This window comes from Hyla sarda, chromosome 4 (assembly GCF_029499605.1).
Source record: "Hyla sarda isolate aHylSar1 chromosome 4, aHylSar1.hap1, whole genome shotgun sequence".
Classification (NCBI taxonomy): Eukaryota; Metazoa; Chordata; class Amphibia; order Anura; family Hylidae; genus Hyla; species Hyla sarda.
Window position 1 is genome coordinate 263,918,451 of NC_079192.1, and position 15,931 is coordinate 263,934,381.

General features: G+C 39.8%; 1 protein-coding gene across 5 annotated transcripts in view; it reads left to right on the forward strand.

Annotated features, from left to right (window-relative positions):
• The window catches only part of CAPS2 (calcyphosine 2), a 114,539-nt gene that overhangs the window by 68,843 nt on the left and 29,765 nt on the right, over positions 1-15,931 (forward strand). For all 5 annotated transcript variants that reach the window (XM_056574091.1, XM_056574090.1, XM_056574094.1 and 2 more), the window contains 2 exons: positions 3,739-3,834; positions 11,565-11,658. In XM_056574091.1, the coding sequence (XP_056430066.1) occupies positions 3,739-3,834; positions 11,565-11,658 (190 nt within the window). The remainder of the gene's footprint in view (positions 1-3,738; positions 3,835-11,564; positions 11,659-15,931) is intronic.

Here is a 15,931-nt window from a genome sequence, read left to right on the forward strand (position 1 = left end):
AATTGACACCTGTCAGTTCAGGCATTAGACCAGCTGTCAGGCTGGGACTTGCATGTGTAATATAGATTAAAAAATGTGTATATAAATGCTCGTATGTTGCAGCCTATGAGTAACTATCCATTTTTGAGCATTTTCTTGTTTGGGAGCAGCATTAATGATGCAATGCTGTGCTTTTAGGGGGTGTTCCCAAAGCTGAAAGCCATGGGTGATCATGTCTCCATAGAGACAGCTATGTTTATTACCAATGATGAAATTAAAGGGTTAGTCTGTTGAAAAGTTTTTCTCTATTAAAGGGGTACTCCACTGGAAAATTTATTATTTTTTTTTCTTTTTAAATCAACTGGTGCCAGGAAGTTAAACAGATTTGTAAATTACTTCTATTTAACCCCTTGACGACCACGGACTTAAATGTACGTCCTGGTGCGGCGGTATTTAGCGCACCAGGACGTACAATTACGTCCTGTGTATGACCGCGAGCATCGGAGCGGTGCTCACGTCATACACGGCAGGTTCCGGCTGCTAGCAGCAGCCGTGGACCTGCCGGTAATGACCGACATCCACGATCGCGTGGATGTCTGCCATTAACCCCTCAGATGCCGTGATTAGTACAGATTACGGCATCTGCAGCAGTGTGCCTGTTAAAATAGATGATCGGATTCCCCGCATCGCTTCTGCGGGGATCCGATCATCTCTATTGGTGAACGGAGGTCCCCTCACCTGCCTCCATCCGTCTCCCATCATCCCCTGCTCTGGTCTGAGATCGAGCAGACCAGAGCAAAAGATCATCGATAATACTGATCAGTGCTATGCCCTATGCATAGCACTGAACAGTATTAGAAATCAAATGATTGCTATAGATAGTCCCATAGTGTCCATAGATAGGACATAAAAAGTATTTTTTTTAAAGTTGAAAAATGTAAAAATAAAAAGTAAAAAAAAAAGTGAAAAATCCCCTCCCCCAATAAAAATGAAAATTGACAGTTTTTCCTATTTTACCCCCAAAAAGCGTAAATTTTTTTAGAAACATTTTGTTTAGAAACATATTTGGTATCGCCACTTGCGTAAATGTCTGAACTATCAAAATATAATGTTAATGATCCCGTTCGGTGAACAGCGTAAACGTAAAAAAATAAAAAATTCATATTTTATCAAAAAAAAATCTAAAAGCTTTATATATGCAAATGTGGTATCAATAAAAAGTACAGATGATGGCGCAAAAAATGTGCCCTCATACCGCCCTATATACGGAAAAATGAAAACGTTATAGGTGGTCAAAATAGGGCGATTTTAGATTACTGATTTTGTACAAAAAGTATAAAAGTATCTAGCCATGGGTATCATCGTATTATCATCGTATTGACCCACAGAATAAAGAACACGTCATTTTTACTGTAAATTGTACAGTGTGAAAATGAAACCCTCCAAAATGTGCAAAATTGTGGGTTTCATTTCAATTTCCTCCCTAAAAAAGTATTTTTTGGGGGTTTGCCATACATTTTATGGTAAAATGAGAGGTTTCATTACAAAGTACAATTGGTCATGCAAAAAACAAGCCCTTATATGGGTCTGTAGATGGAACTATAAAAGAGTTATTGTTTTTTTAGAAGACGAGGAGGAAAATCGAAAACGCAAAAATATATTTGTGTCAGGATCCGGATACTGTGAGGATACTGGTAGTGGATCCTCTGTGTCAGTGGGGTGATGACGTGGGCCGTACCAGGGGAACGGAGTCTAAGGGGTTACTGGTTTTCACCAGAGCCCGCCGCAAAGCGGGATGGACTTGCAGCGGCAGGTAACCCCCAGGTCGTTCCACCCGATAGCGACTCAACCCCAACTGACGGCTGAGATAGGCGCGGTAAAAGGGATTAGGCAAGAGCAAGGTCGGACGTAGCAGAAGGTCAGGGCAGGCAGCAAGGATCGTAGTCAGGGGCAACGGCAGAGGGTCTGGAACACTGGCTTGGGACATACAAGGAACGCTTTCACTGGCACAAGGGCAACAAGATCCGGCAATGCTGGGAAGGGGAAGTGATGTTTTATAATGAGGGCACAGGTGTGAGCACTGATTGAGCCAGGCGCCAATCAGTCGCGCACTGGCCCTTTAAATTGCAGACAGCCGGCGCGTGCTCGCCCTAGGGAGCGGGGCCGCGCGTGCCGGGACTGAGCCGTCGGGGGACAGGCCGGTGACATTAATGCAGCGCTCCCGGTCAGCGGGTCTGACCGGGGCGCTGCGAGAAGGTGAACGCCGCGAGCGCTCCGGGGAGGAGCGGGGATCCGGAGCGCTCGGCGTAACAATTTGGACTGGTCCTTAAGGCTAAAATGGGCTTGGTCCTTAAGGGGTTCAAAATCTTAAGCCTTCCAGTACTTATCGGCTGCTGTACACTACAGAAGAAGCTCTTTTCTTCCTTTCCTTTCTGTCAGACCACAGTGCTCTCTGCTGACACCTCTGTCCATTTTAGGAACTGTCCAGAGCAGGATTGGTTTACCATGGGGATTTGCTCCTACTTTGTACAGTTCCTAAAATGGACAGAGGTGTCAGCAGAGAGCACTGTGGTCAGACAGAAAGGAAATTCAAGAAGATAAGAACTTTCTGTGGATCATAGAGCAGTTGACAAGTACTGTAAGGATTAAGATTTTTTAATAGAAGTAATTTACAAATCTGTTTAACTTTCTGGCACCAGTTGATAAAAAAATGGAAAAATGTTTTCCAGTGGAGTACCCCTTTAAAGGGTTACTCTGCTCCCCAGCGTCTGGAACTCAATGTTCCGAACGCTGGGTGTGGGCTTCTGTTTTCACATCCGCCCTCTCGTGACATCTCGCCCCCCTTGAAGACGGAAGCCCGCACCCAGCGTTCTGAACATTGAGTTCTGGATGCTGGGGAGCGGAGTAACCCTTTAAGGTGCCAGGTGTGCCTTCTTAAACTAAAAAAAAAGCTTACCTCCAGTGCTTCCCCACTGCCTCCAGTATTGCTGGTCCTGGTCTCTACCCCGTGCAATACATTGCTACTCAGATTTTCACTGGTGGCAGGAATGTCCCACCTCAGCCCGTGAGTGCCTGAGGGACACTCTGACTTATTGACCTCCAGCACCAGAAAGTGGAGCATGGAAGGTAAGTATATAGCTTGTTTTTTAAATCAGGCACCCTGGGCATCTTTATAGAATTTTTTTTTTCGCTGGAGTACCCCTTGAACCTCTAACATACAATGCATTTTAAAGCTTTTGCAGGGAACACTTCTCACAATATCATTTGTTGTAGCATTACGTCAGTATAATTTCTTCTAAAACTATTAAATTCCCTTGAATATAAATCTTAAAAGTCTGTTAATGCTCTGTTAAACCCAATAAACGTGTAAACCACAATCTAGTACCCCCAGGGCATTTGATGTTATTTTTGTATAATGAAAATTAGTGAGCTATGGATTGTGTTATGGTGTCTGAGCAGACCGTACTAGCAGACTGTAACTATTTAGTGATATGATTTTATTGATGAAAGTAGCTCATGTACTCATCATTGGATACCGTCTACCCTTTGAATAAAGATGTTTCCTGGCTAAACCACAGTAAAAAAAAAAAAAAAAAATCACTTGTAATGATTTAATGTTGATTAGATTTGTGTATTTTTGTCTTTTTTTTATGAAATTTACTACAGTCTGGATTCAGCTAATACTTTTTATTCTTTCTTAAGTCTTGTTTTTGTGTATTGAGTGTTACTGTAAATTGTGATCTTTTTTTTTTGTCTTAGAAATGGTCGTGATGCTTGCAGGGAATTTATTGGGTTCTTTTTCGCACATGACAAGTCTGTTACAATTTACGAATATCGTCATTTTGGCAAAAACAGGTAAGATAAAGAAAAATGAATAATTGAAGTATATATATGAAGTCATGTATGGTAAAGATGATCTTGCTCTTAAAGACTGTAGCCATTTGTTCAGCTCACAATGCAAGAATACTGACATGTCTATTGAGCTTTACTTTAACAAGATCTCTCTCAGAAAGTTGTGGTTTCATCCCTTCCAAGTCACATTGCTCCTTCCTTGTCATTATTTCATTTGCAGCGCTCTCAAAGCTGAAGATCTGAGTAGGGCTCTGTTTACACTTACTTTTATAAACACATTCCTTGTATGCTGTAGGCAAGCTCCTAGCGGATATGCTAAGTGTATCCTTAGGGTCTCTTTTATCTAGTGCAGTGTTTCCCAACCAGGGTGCCTCCATCTGTTGCAAAACTATAACTACAACCTGCATGCTGGGAGTTGTAGTTTTGCAACAGCGGAAGGCACCATGGTGGGGAAACAGTGATATAGCACACAGTATGATCAAAGAAAACCCTTTAGGCATATGCATTGCCAGTATGCATCACCATATCTTTTTTTTCCTGTATAGAAAAGCATAGTTGACAGCTTTTTCCTGTACAGATGCATACAAAAAACATATATAATGTGATACTCCTGATCATACTTTATTATTCTAGACCAAAACCAGGTGTAAATGGAGAACAAAAACAGGTGTAAATGGTTTCTAATCCAGAAAAAATAGGTTGCGAGGGACCCACTGTTTGACAACCTCTTTTTAAAGATTTGGTTAGACATTATTGGGGAGATTTATCAGAACCTATGCAGGGGAAAAGTACTTCTTAAATTTTTAAAAAGGTGTCTCAAAAATAAAATAAGCATTCTGATTTGTTGCTTTGGGCAATTGGTCAACTTTTCCTCTGGATAGGTTTCCCCCCCATGTGTCTTTTGCTACTACAATGTCAGACATGATCTTAAAGATGGATAGAGGAAAAGCTGCTTGGCCAGTCCATCACCCTAACTCATAGCTTCTTTAGCAAAGCAGTGGTCGTCCTGGAGGTGTGTTTGGGGTTGTTATCATATTTGAATACTGCCTTGAGAACCAGTCTCCGAAGGGAGGGGGATCATACTCTGCTTCAGTTTGTCACAGTACATGTTGGCATTAATGGTTTCCCTCAATGAACTGTATCTCCCCAGTGCCGGCAGCACTAATGCAGGCCATAAACCATGACTCTCCCACCGTCATGCTTGACTGTCGGCAAGACACACTTGTCTTTGGGCTCCTGTATTTATTTTTACCGGCATACAAAATGACTGTTGTCTCAGATTTTTCCCAGGTTGCAATGCAGCCGAGACCTGACTCACTAGTCAGCTGAGGACAGGGAGCCTGCCTGCTTCAATGGGTGGAGGAATCGCTTGGTGGGAGAGAGATCAATCTGCAACTAATGCAACAGTTGTAGGCACCCTGATTTAAAAACACAGGTCTTTTGATGACTGCAGCTCATTTATGTTTCAATGGGTGGGATGGCTGATGTGTGGGAGGTAGGAAAATGGAATTGTGGTATTTGTAGTCAAAAAAAGAAAAGTCAAACAGGAAATATCAGTTCACAAAAAGCTAGCCACAGTGTTATGGTAATCTCACAACATAGCCATTTAGCCCCAAGACAAGCACAGATCCTTCCTAAGCATGTCCATTACTGTCTGCCAGGTACGTATTAAAATCACCTTATGGTGGATAACCCCTTTAACAGATTTGTAAATTACTTCTATTAAAAAATCTTAATCCTTCCAGTACTTATCTGCTGCTGTATGTTCCACAAGAAGTTCTTTTCTTTTTGAATTGTCTTTCTGCCTGACCACAGTGCTCTCTGCTGACACCTCTGTCCATGTCAGGAACTGTCCAGAGCAGGAGAGGTTTGCTATGGGGATTTGCTCCTGCACTGGACAGTTCCTAAAATGGACAGAGGTGTCAGCAGAGAGCACTGTGGTCAGACAGAAAGGACATTCAAAATGAAAAGAACTTCCTGTGGAACATGCAGCAGCATATAAGTACTGGAACGATTAAGATTTTTAAATAAAAGTAATTAACAAATCTGTTTAACTTTCTGGCACCAGTTGATTTAAAAAGAAAATATTCTAGGGGAGTACCCCTTTAATGATTGTGTGTTGAGTTATTTTGAGAGGATAAAACATTAAACACTGTTATACAGGCTATGCACTCACTACTTTACATTGTAGGGGGGGAGGGGGGAGGAAGCATCAAAGCTGCCATGGCTCCAATAATAAAGGAAGCAATGACAGTGTGAACATAAGTTTGGTTAACTAACATTCAATACCTGGAAGCTTTCAATGAGTAAGTAAAGCTGTAATGTAATGACATTGGACATTGTGGGATATTCTAAAATTGAGACATAGTGATTGTTTCATTACAAGGCACATTTGCCTGGAGCTCCGTCTCCTGCCACCAGATAATTTGAGGATTTCCAATATTAGTGGCTGCCAGATCCTATTGACTTTCCTTGGATATACTGTATGAGGCATTTTTGGCTAATTGACTTTATGTTCATTCTCACAAATCAACGTTCTACTGTTTGGATCCAATGGGCTAGTGCCATCATAGATATGTTTTAGGTAATGACCTATATAGCTTTATTTCAGTTAGTGAATGAGATAAAATAATGTGGAAAAGGGCAGCGCCTCTAACCATTGCAGCAGACAATGCAAAATTCACAGGTACGATTTTATATCCACAAAGACATGCAAATTGTATATATTACAAATACCAGCTTTTTTTGCATTGTATTTTCAAGTATTTTTATCTATAACTGTTTAATACAAACTCAACATATCAATATATTACACTCATTCTAATCCCATCCAAATAGATATTTACTACAAGCATGAAAAATAAGTAAAATGAACCTGCCAATTCATCTTCTTAAAAATATTTGTCATATAAATGTATCTGAGTTCAAGGAAAGAAGTTTGTGCCACATGGAGAAGCATGTGAGATACAGATCACTCTGCCTCACCCATAGCAGTACAAGCAACAAACGCAGGCACAGTGGAGAAGGCAGTACATATAGTATGGTCACATGTTTTTTTAGGGATCATTTTTAGTTTTTGGTAACGGCCCACTAGGGCTTGATATTCTGTGCCTGCACACTTCTCTTCCTATTAGGGCCTATTACGTTGTCCAAGCCGCTGTGTAAACAAGCGCCAATCTGTTAGATCTGTGTTCATTTACAGAGCCTATTACCTATCCCGGTAATCGTGCGGGGAGGGCTGCACAAACAATGGCTGGATCGATTTCAGATGACTGAAAATATTTAGCAGATCAGATTGACCAATGTTTGGTTGTTAGTTGGCTGATGACTTGTTATTACACAAGGCGATATACTCCTGTTCAGCCAATAATAGCCCTGTGTAATAGGACCCCTGGACATCACGTTGATAGAGGACACCAATGGTACACATTCCCTTTAAAGCAAGGCCAAGACAATTGAGACCTATGAACCAGGTGCAGAAAAGCTGGCCAAGCCCTATTGTGTTACATGTTAGTGCTGATGTTTGTTCATCATTGTGCTGACACTTTTGCTGAATATATTCCTTCGTGAGCTAACTTATCGAAAATATGTTGAAATAAAACTTGTGGATATTGATGGATGGTAAAACAATACTGTTCTGTGGTTCAATAGAATGTAAACAGATATTAGTTTTTAAACGCGTTTTAGAGATAGCTGATTCAGAAGACTGGAAGATCTAGTGATCCAGTTACAAATGGAATGAACATTATCCCCGAAGTAGTGAGATCTATGGAAATACAACCTACATATACCTTATTGGCTCCTTGAGTGATGAGATAATGTAAGCAGTAATGCTGTCTGAGGAACTTAATATCAACTTATAATACCCGTTGTATAGATATAATAACTGCACCAGTAAGAACATATTGCGTGTTGCAGGGGCCCCAAGAGCACATATATATATATATATATATATATATATATATATATATACACACATATATATAAACAAACTAATAAACAAACTAATAAACAAATATTGCTGATGTCTCCCAAATGAGCTGCTATCTTCTCACATGCTTACTATTGTACAATTATTCATCATGAAAAATACATCACTAGAAATGATATCATTGCAAGAGTTCATCACAATAAATTATAATAATTGGAGGTATAAATGCAATCAAGATCAAAATTAATTTCAGAATATATATAGATGTGTGTGTATATTATATATATATATATATATATATATATATTCTGAATTTTATTTTGATCTTGATTGCATTTATACCTCCAATTATTATAATTTATCGCGATGAACTCTTGCAATGATATCATTTCTAGTGATGTATTTTTCATGATGAATAATTGTACAATAGTAAGCATGTGAGAAGATAGCAGCTCATTTGGGAGACATCAGCAATATTTGTTTATTAGTTTATTTGTTCATTCATTCCCTTGTCTTGTTTTGTTTTTATAGGGTGATTATTTAATTTGGATGTTATTAGGATTAGTGTAATTGATGTTTATCGTAATTGCTACCAAAACATTTAAAGGCAAAAAAGATCTGAATATTTTTTCTGTTTCACTAAAAAGAGATTTCTTTTTGTAAAATGAACATGATTCAGTTATGTCCTTAACCGTTGTATCATTAGCATTTCTAGTACTGAGTGGTTTATTCATTTTGTGCCTAAGATATCAGAAATTCTGATTATTCATCACTTGTTTTCAGAAATGGCCAGACTGTCCAACTGCATATTCTGATAATTGCCATCCTGCACTACATAGTCCACTACAACCACTCACTGTAGTAGGCTGTGTGGCACAACAAGTATCTTCCCTCCTGAGTCCTCTGCAGCCCTCACCTATTTCTCATTGCAACAGGGAGTATTCACCCATTATCTTGTTGCTTTTTGCTGAAGGGTACCTTTCATCAAAATAACTTGTGATATATTATAGATTAATGTTTGCAGAATAACTTTCCAATAGCATGTTATTAAAAAAATATGCTTCTTTCTCAGACTGCAGCCGGGACACAGACAAGCTCAGCACTGCTCCCTGCCAGGGAGCAGTGCTGAACTTGTCTGTGTCCCGGCTGCAGTCTGAGATTTAGGACTCAAAGTGGAAAATACAATAGAAAGAAGCATATTTTTTAATAACATGCTATTGGAAAATTATTCTGCAAACATTAATCTATAATATATCAAAAGTTTTTTTTTTGATGAAAGGTACCCTTTAATAAAGTCCAAAGTATAAATTAAAGAGGTAGCCTTACTATCAGTAGAGGCTTTAATGATGCTATTTTCTGACATGCTTCATTCACTTTTCATACAGATTAAAGTAAATTTGATGGAAAACACTTTGCTTGCTGCTCCGAAATTCATCATTGTAATCCACTTGCACTAAGTCATTAAATGTTTCATGTGGATTTGGTGCTGATTTGCTGATATGATTTTCCTGAAGTTTATGTAGAAAAAAAAAAAACTGTGTTTATAAATCTCCAGTTACCAATATTGTTATAGATCCATGGATAACCTGCAGTAAAATATGCTAAACTATTTGTTGCCTGCAGATTTTATTGCCGATTTTGACTTCCCTGTTGATATTAAAGAGGTTGTCACGGATTAGAAAAATGCTGCTTTTTTTTTTTTTGCAAAAGCAGCACCACTCTTGTCCACAGGTTGCATGTAGTACTGCAGCTCAGTCCCAATAGCTCAGCTCAGTCCTCAATAGAGCCGAGCTGCAATACAAGACATAACCTGTGGAAAGAAAGAAGCAGAGTTTTTCTAATCCTAGAAAACCCCTTTGGGCTGGAACTCCACTGAGATTTTTTTTTTTGCAAAAACGCCATTAAAAACGCCAATTTTCCCGCACAGCGTTTTTTCAGTGAAAAAACGCAGCGGCCAGATGTTAGCTGCAAGTCAATAGTAAACTGCAAAATGCCAGATTCACTTAGCGTTTTTCAGTTTGGCGTTTTTTTTTTATCCTTTTGGCATTTTTCAGCAATATCGGGCTCAGAGGTTGGATTTTCAAAATGCCCGACAAAACCTAGTTTGGCGTGTTTTGCCCTGAAATCTTGGCGTTTTTATACTTTTTTTGGACTTTAGCGATCCAAAAAAGTGATGGAGATACCTTTTTTATTAAAATTTCATAGGGTACCATTAAAAAAATAAAAAAAAAGATACAGTAGTGATGGAAAATATTGTACCTAATGAAATGTATCTTTTTTATTACGAAATGTTTATTAATTTTTATACAGGGATCAATTTATGTGTGCGGGCAGGGCAATAAAAATGTAGCCGGCGATAATAAAAATGTAGTGTGTGTGTGTTTATCTCTTTATTGTTTATTTTTTTTTAGGTAGTACTACTACTCCCATCATGGAACACACTGTTCCATGATGGGAGTAGTAGTACCTGTACTAATTGACAGATCGCCCATTGCAATCCTCCTGTATAATGTATAGATGCTGTGGCCGCTCTCCTATGGTCCCCTGCACTGACGTATATATACACATATTCATATTTCCAGCATAGAGCTGTGATTGGTCAGATGGTTCCAGCCAATCACAGCTCTCTGTGAGAAATCGGAATGTGTATACGGTATATACGGCGTGCAGGGGACCATAGGAGAGCGCCGGCTGCATTTATACATTATACCGGAGGATCACAGCGGGTGTCAGTAGTGATACCCGCTGTGATCTTTCCTACTACTACTCCCAACATGGAGCACACTCTGCTCCATGCTGGGAGCTGTAGTACCTGCATTAATAGACAGATCACAGCGGTTGTCAGAAGTTACACTCGCTTCGATCTGTCTATCAATGCAGTTACTACAGCTCGCAGCATGGAGCAGAGTGTGCTCCATGTTGGGAGTAGGAGTACCTGCAGTTAAGGACACATCACAACGGGTGTCACTCCTCACACCTGTTGTGATTGTCCTGTCTATAGCAGAGATGGAGCGACTGTATACAGCGCTCGCATCCCTGCTCTGTACAATACTCCGGGCCGGCCACTCATTAATTCATCTTTTCCTCAGAGCTGTGATTGGCTGCAACCATCTGGCCAATCACAGCTCTGTGCGAAAAATATGAATGAGTGATGTGAATAGAACATCACTGGCTGGAGTACAGAGCAGAGATGCGAGCGCTGTATATCTCTGCTATATTATGGACGATCACATCGGGTGTCAGACTGACACTTGGGGCGATATGTCTATAGTACAGGTACTACTACTCCCAGTATGGAACAGTGTGTTCCATGCTAGGAGTAGTAGTACTACATAAAAAAAAAAAAAAGTTAAACACACTCACACACTTTATAAAAAAATGTATAAAAATGTTGTTATAAAAAATAAACATTTAGTTAAATACATTTTTACATCCCTACTGCATCCTTTTTTTTTTTTTTTTGGTACCCAACTATTTTGTAAAAAAAAGCGCCAAAGGGGCCAAAAATGGCAAATTCCACAGAAAGGTAAAAACGCCAGTAAAAAATGCAGGGAAAAACTGTGGCAGTTTTTCTGGCGTTTTTTCTGGCATTTTTATGCCACAAAAATCGCAGGGCAAAAATCTCAGCAAATGGACAACCTGCAGATTTATTAATCTGTGAATGTTTCTGAAATTTGTAAGATCTCACCCATATACCTTGTATATAACTGTAATCTGCTTCAAATTCACAATTAATATCTGCAATATTTTCTGTTTGCTTTAACCCTACTCATTTATTTTGTTTTCTTTATCCTTCTTTAAGGACAAATGCATTGCCGTTCATCCAAAAAGGAATATATGTTCATAAATGTGGGCAAAGAAAAGGAAAACCATATGGAATTAATGACTTTTATCCTGTAAGTTGACTTGTTATAACCGAATATAAAAGATGTTATTCTGGGAACATACCCATTGAAGGTTTCTATGTGTTGTGTCCTGTCGATATACAGCTGCTGCTTTTACCATTCTAAAGACATGTGCTTGGATAATGTCAGACTCCTTTGACTGGAAAGAAAGCCATTTCATTGATCTGGACACATAGGATTGCGGGATGTTTTATGAGGACAGTAATTGCACTAATTTATCTGGATGCTATGAACTCTCTTTCAGCACTGTCATTACTACTTTGCCCTCTGTTCATTATATGAAACATAAATAATTGTCTGTGTCAGGAAGAAGACAAATTCATTATAGGTCATGATGTCTTCACAGACAGTGAAGAGATGAGAGAAATCTTAGCATTTTCTAGCCATGGTACAAAATAGCCCTCTTGTTTAGACATGTTGATAGAATCTATAAGGCTAGGTTTCCACTTGTTTTTTTTTTTTGTGTGGCAAAAACGCCAATAAAAACTCCCATTCTGCCGCATGGCGTTTTTTCAGGAAAATCTTGGCATTTTCCTCCTATAGAAGTCTATGGGAGTGAAAAAACGCCAAGAAAAATGCCATGTGCGTTTTAACTTTGGCATTTTTGCAAGCGGTTTTAGCGATGGAGATACCTTTTTTATTAAAATTTCATAGGGCACCATTAAAAAAAAAATAATAGTAGTGATGGAAAAAATTGTATTTAACAAAATGTACCATTTTTTATAACAACATTTTTATACATTTTTAAACAGGAATCAATTTAAGTGGCCGGGCAGGGAACTACAAATGTAGCCGACAATAATAAAAATTTTGAAAGGGGCCATTTAAATGTAAAAATAATATATTTGTTATAATTAATTTTGTTAAACTTTTTATTAATAAGGTATTTTAATAATGTGTTGAATAAAGTGTGTGTGTTTTTTCACTTTTTTTCTTAATTTTTTTTAGGTTGTACCACTACTACTCCCAGCATGGAACACTTTGTTCCATGATGGGAGCAGTAGTACATGTACTTATTGACAGATCGCCCTGGGTGTCACCTCTGACACCCATTGCGATCCTCCTGTTTAATGTATAGATGCGGGCAGGCAGGGGGCCCCTCTTCTATGGTCTTCTACGGATGGTTCCAGCCAATCATAACTCTCTGTGGGAATAGGTGTGTATATATACATCAGTGCAGGGAACCATAGATGAGCTATACATTATACAGGAGGATTGCAACGTGTGTCAGAAGTGACACCCGGGCGATCTTTCCTTAAAGCGCAACTGTCACAGATTTTAAAGGAGTACTCCGCCCCTAGACATCTTATCCCCTATCCAAAGCATAGGGGATAAGATGTCAGATCGCCGGGGTCCCACTGCTGGGGAGCCCCAGGATCCCCGCTGCGGCACCCCGCTATCATTACAGCACAGAGCGAGTTCGCTCTGCACGTAATGACGAGCAATACAGGGGCTGGAGCATCGTTACGTCACGGCTCCGCCCTTCTTGATGTCACGACCCGCCCCTTTCAATACAAGTCTATGGGAGGGGGCGTGGTCGTCGTCACGCCCCCTGCCATAAACTTGCATTAAGGGGACAGGCCGTGATGTCACAAGGGGCGGAGCCTTGACGTCACGCTGCTCCGTCCCCTGTATCGTCCGTCATTACGCACAGAGCGAACTCGCTCTGTGCTGTAATGATAGCGGGGCTCCCCAGCAGCGGGACCGCGGCGATCTGACATCTTATAATATATATATAACATATATATAAGATGTCTAGGAGCGGAGTACCCCTTTAACCCTCATAAACTAGCCCTAGGATAACAAAGTTGTTAGAAATTACAGTTCAAGCATACCTTTTGCTGCTTTCTAGCACCTTTAATCAGGTTAAAAAATGCTTTTTATTAAAGTCAGCAACATTCAGATATCCCCTGTATGTCAGTGCTTGGACCGATGTGTGATTGACACACAGGTCCCAGCGCATAGGCTCCTTATTCTTCTTATATGCGGGTGGTGCATTAACAGTGCCCGTTCTCCTGTGCTCAGCAGTGATGCGATGCGGGCACCACAGAAAGCGCTCTCTCTCTCTGCGAGTGCTTGTCCCCTGAGGCCCTATGCGCTGCGTAATGTCGTAGCGGAATGAGCCAGCCGCACATTCTTCTATCTTCCTAGAGTGCACAGCGGTGATGCGATGCGCGGCTAGCTCATTCCGCTTATGCCGCCCATGGGGAGCGAGCACTTTCTGTGAGAGCTGGCCGCTCGCATCGCATCACCGCTGTGCAAGGAGAATGGGCACTGTTTATTCTTTTACAGTAGAAAACTCAACACCCACATATAAGAATAAGGGGCCTATGCTCTTGGACCTGTGTGTCAATCACACAGCGTTCCCAGCGCTGACATACAGAGGATATCCGACTGTTGCTGACTTTCCTAAAAAGCATTTTTTAGCCCGATTAAAACTGCTAGACAGCAGCAAAAGGTATGCTTGAACTGTAATTTCTAACAACTTTTTCATCCTGAGGCTAGTTTATGGGGTTTAAAATCCATGACAGTTGCGCTTTAACTGCAGGTACTACTGCTCCTAACATGGAGCACACTCTGCTGGGAGCTTTAGTACCTGCATTAATAGACAGATCACAACAGGTGTCAGAAGTAACACTGTCTGCGATCTGTCTATTAATGTAGGTACTACAGCTCCCAGCATGGAGCTGAGTGTGCTCCATGTTGGGAGCAGAAGTACCTGCAATTAAGGACAGATCACAGTGGGTGTTACTCCTGACACCCGCTGCAATCGTCCTTCATCCCTGAAATGCGGAGCGGCTCTGCTCTGTGGCTCTGCATCTCTGCTCTGTACCGGCCAGTGATGTGAATATAAATTCACATCACTGATTCATATTTCCCACTGAGAGGGGGATTGGCTGCCACCATCCCGCCAATCACCACACTAGGCGGAAAATATGAATGAATGATGTGAATTTCTATTCACATCACTGGCCTTCCGGAGTACAGAGCAGAGATGCAGAGCGCTGTATAAAGCCGCTGCACATCTCTGCAATAGATAGGACAATCGCATCGGGTGTCACTCCTGACACCCGGGGCGATCTATGCATTAGTACAGGAACTACTACTCCCATCATGGAACAGTGTGTTCCATGCTGGGAGTAGTAGTACTACCTAAAATTGTAAAAAATTAAGAAAAAAGTTAAAAACACACACACTTTATTAAGCACATTATTAAAATACATAACTAATAAAAATGTAAAAAAAATAAATTATAAAAAAATATATATTATTTTTAAATTTAAATGTACATTTCTAAATTTTTATTATTGTCTGCTTTTTTTTTTCTGTCGGCTACATTTTTGTCCCCTGCCCGCCCAGTTATTAAAGAGATAAATTTTGTTAAATAAATTTTTTCCATCCCTACTGCTTCTTTTTTTTTTTTTATGGTACCCAACAAATTTTGAAAGAAAACACCAAAGGGGCCAAAAAAGCTATTTCTCTTAAAGGCAAAAACACCGGGAAAATCTGTACATTTTGTGATCAAACATTAACATCTGAGTCTTGACACTTCATTTTTATCATGTCTTCCCATTGCTTCATTGCATTCGATTGATATGCCTTCAGAGCATTTTACGTCTGCAGTACATTGTGAGTTTTTTCATATGTAAAATATTCAGTATTATGTTCTTAATTGTGCTGTAAATGCTTGGTACCAAATTTCTTCATTTCTTTAGTTGTTTTAAGAGTAAATTTGTGAATAAAGCATATTGCTTAATAACAAAGATAGAAGTCATTTCATCTACTTATAATGAAAGCATTCATAATATTTTCTTAACAGCCACTTCAAACATTGTGTCAGGTAATGATATTAAGTTATGCTCACACATATTCCTATTACAGAACTCACATTCCTTTGTGCAGGAGTAAAATATAGCTGTAATGTCCGTTTCTGTGTTTTTGCATTTTTATGCTTTAGGTCCTGTTCAGACATTGTTTTTGTGTCTAAAGGGACAGTGGTTTTAGGGACAGCTTAGGGCTCACTTCTCCATGCTCCCCGTTCATGACAATGGCAGCTGTAGAGAATTTGTCATTTATATACCATGCTTTTATTCTTAACCCCTTAAAGAGGTACTCTGACCGAAAGGGTGTTTTATTTTATTTTATTTTTTGTTTTATAAAGATGGCCAGCCTGTCCCCTACAAAAAAAATTCTTTACTTACCTCCCGTGCTCTCTAGATATTACTGCTTCGTCCCTAGTGCAATCCTCTTCTTTGTGTCAGGG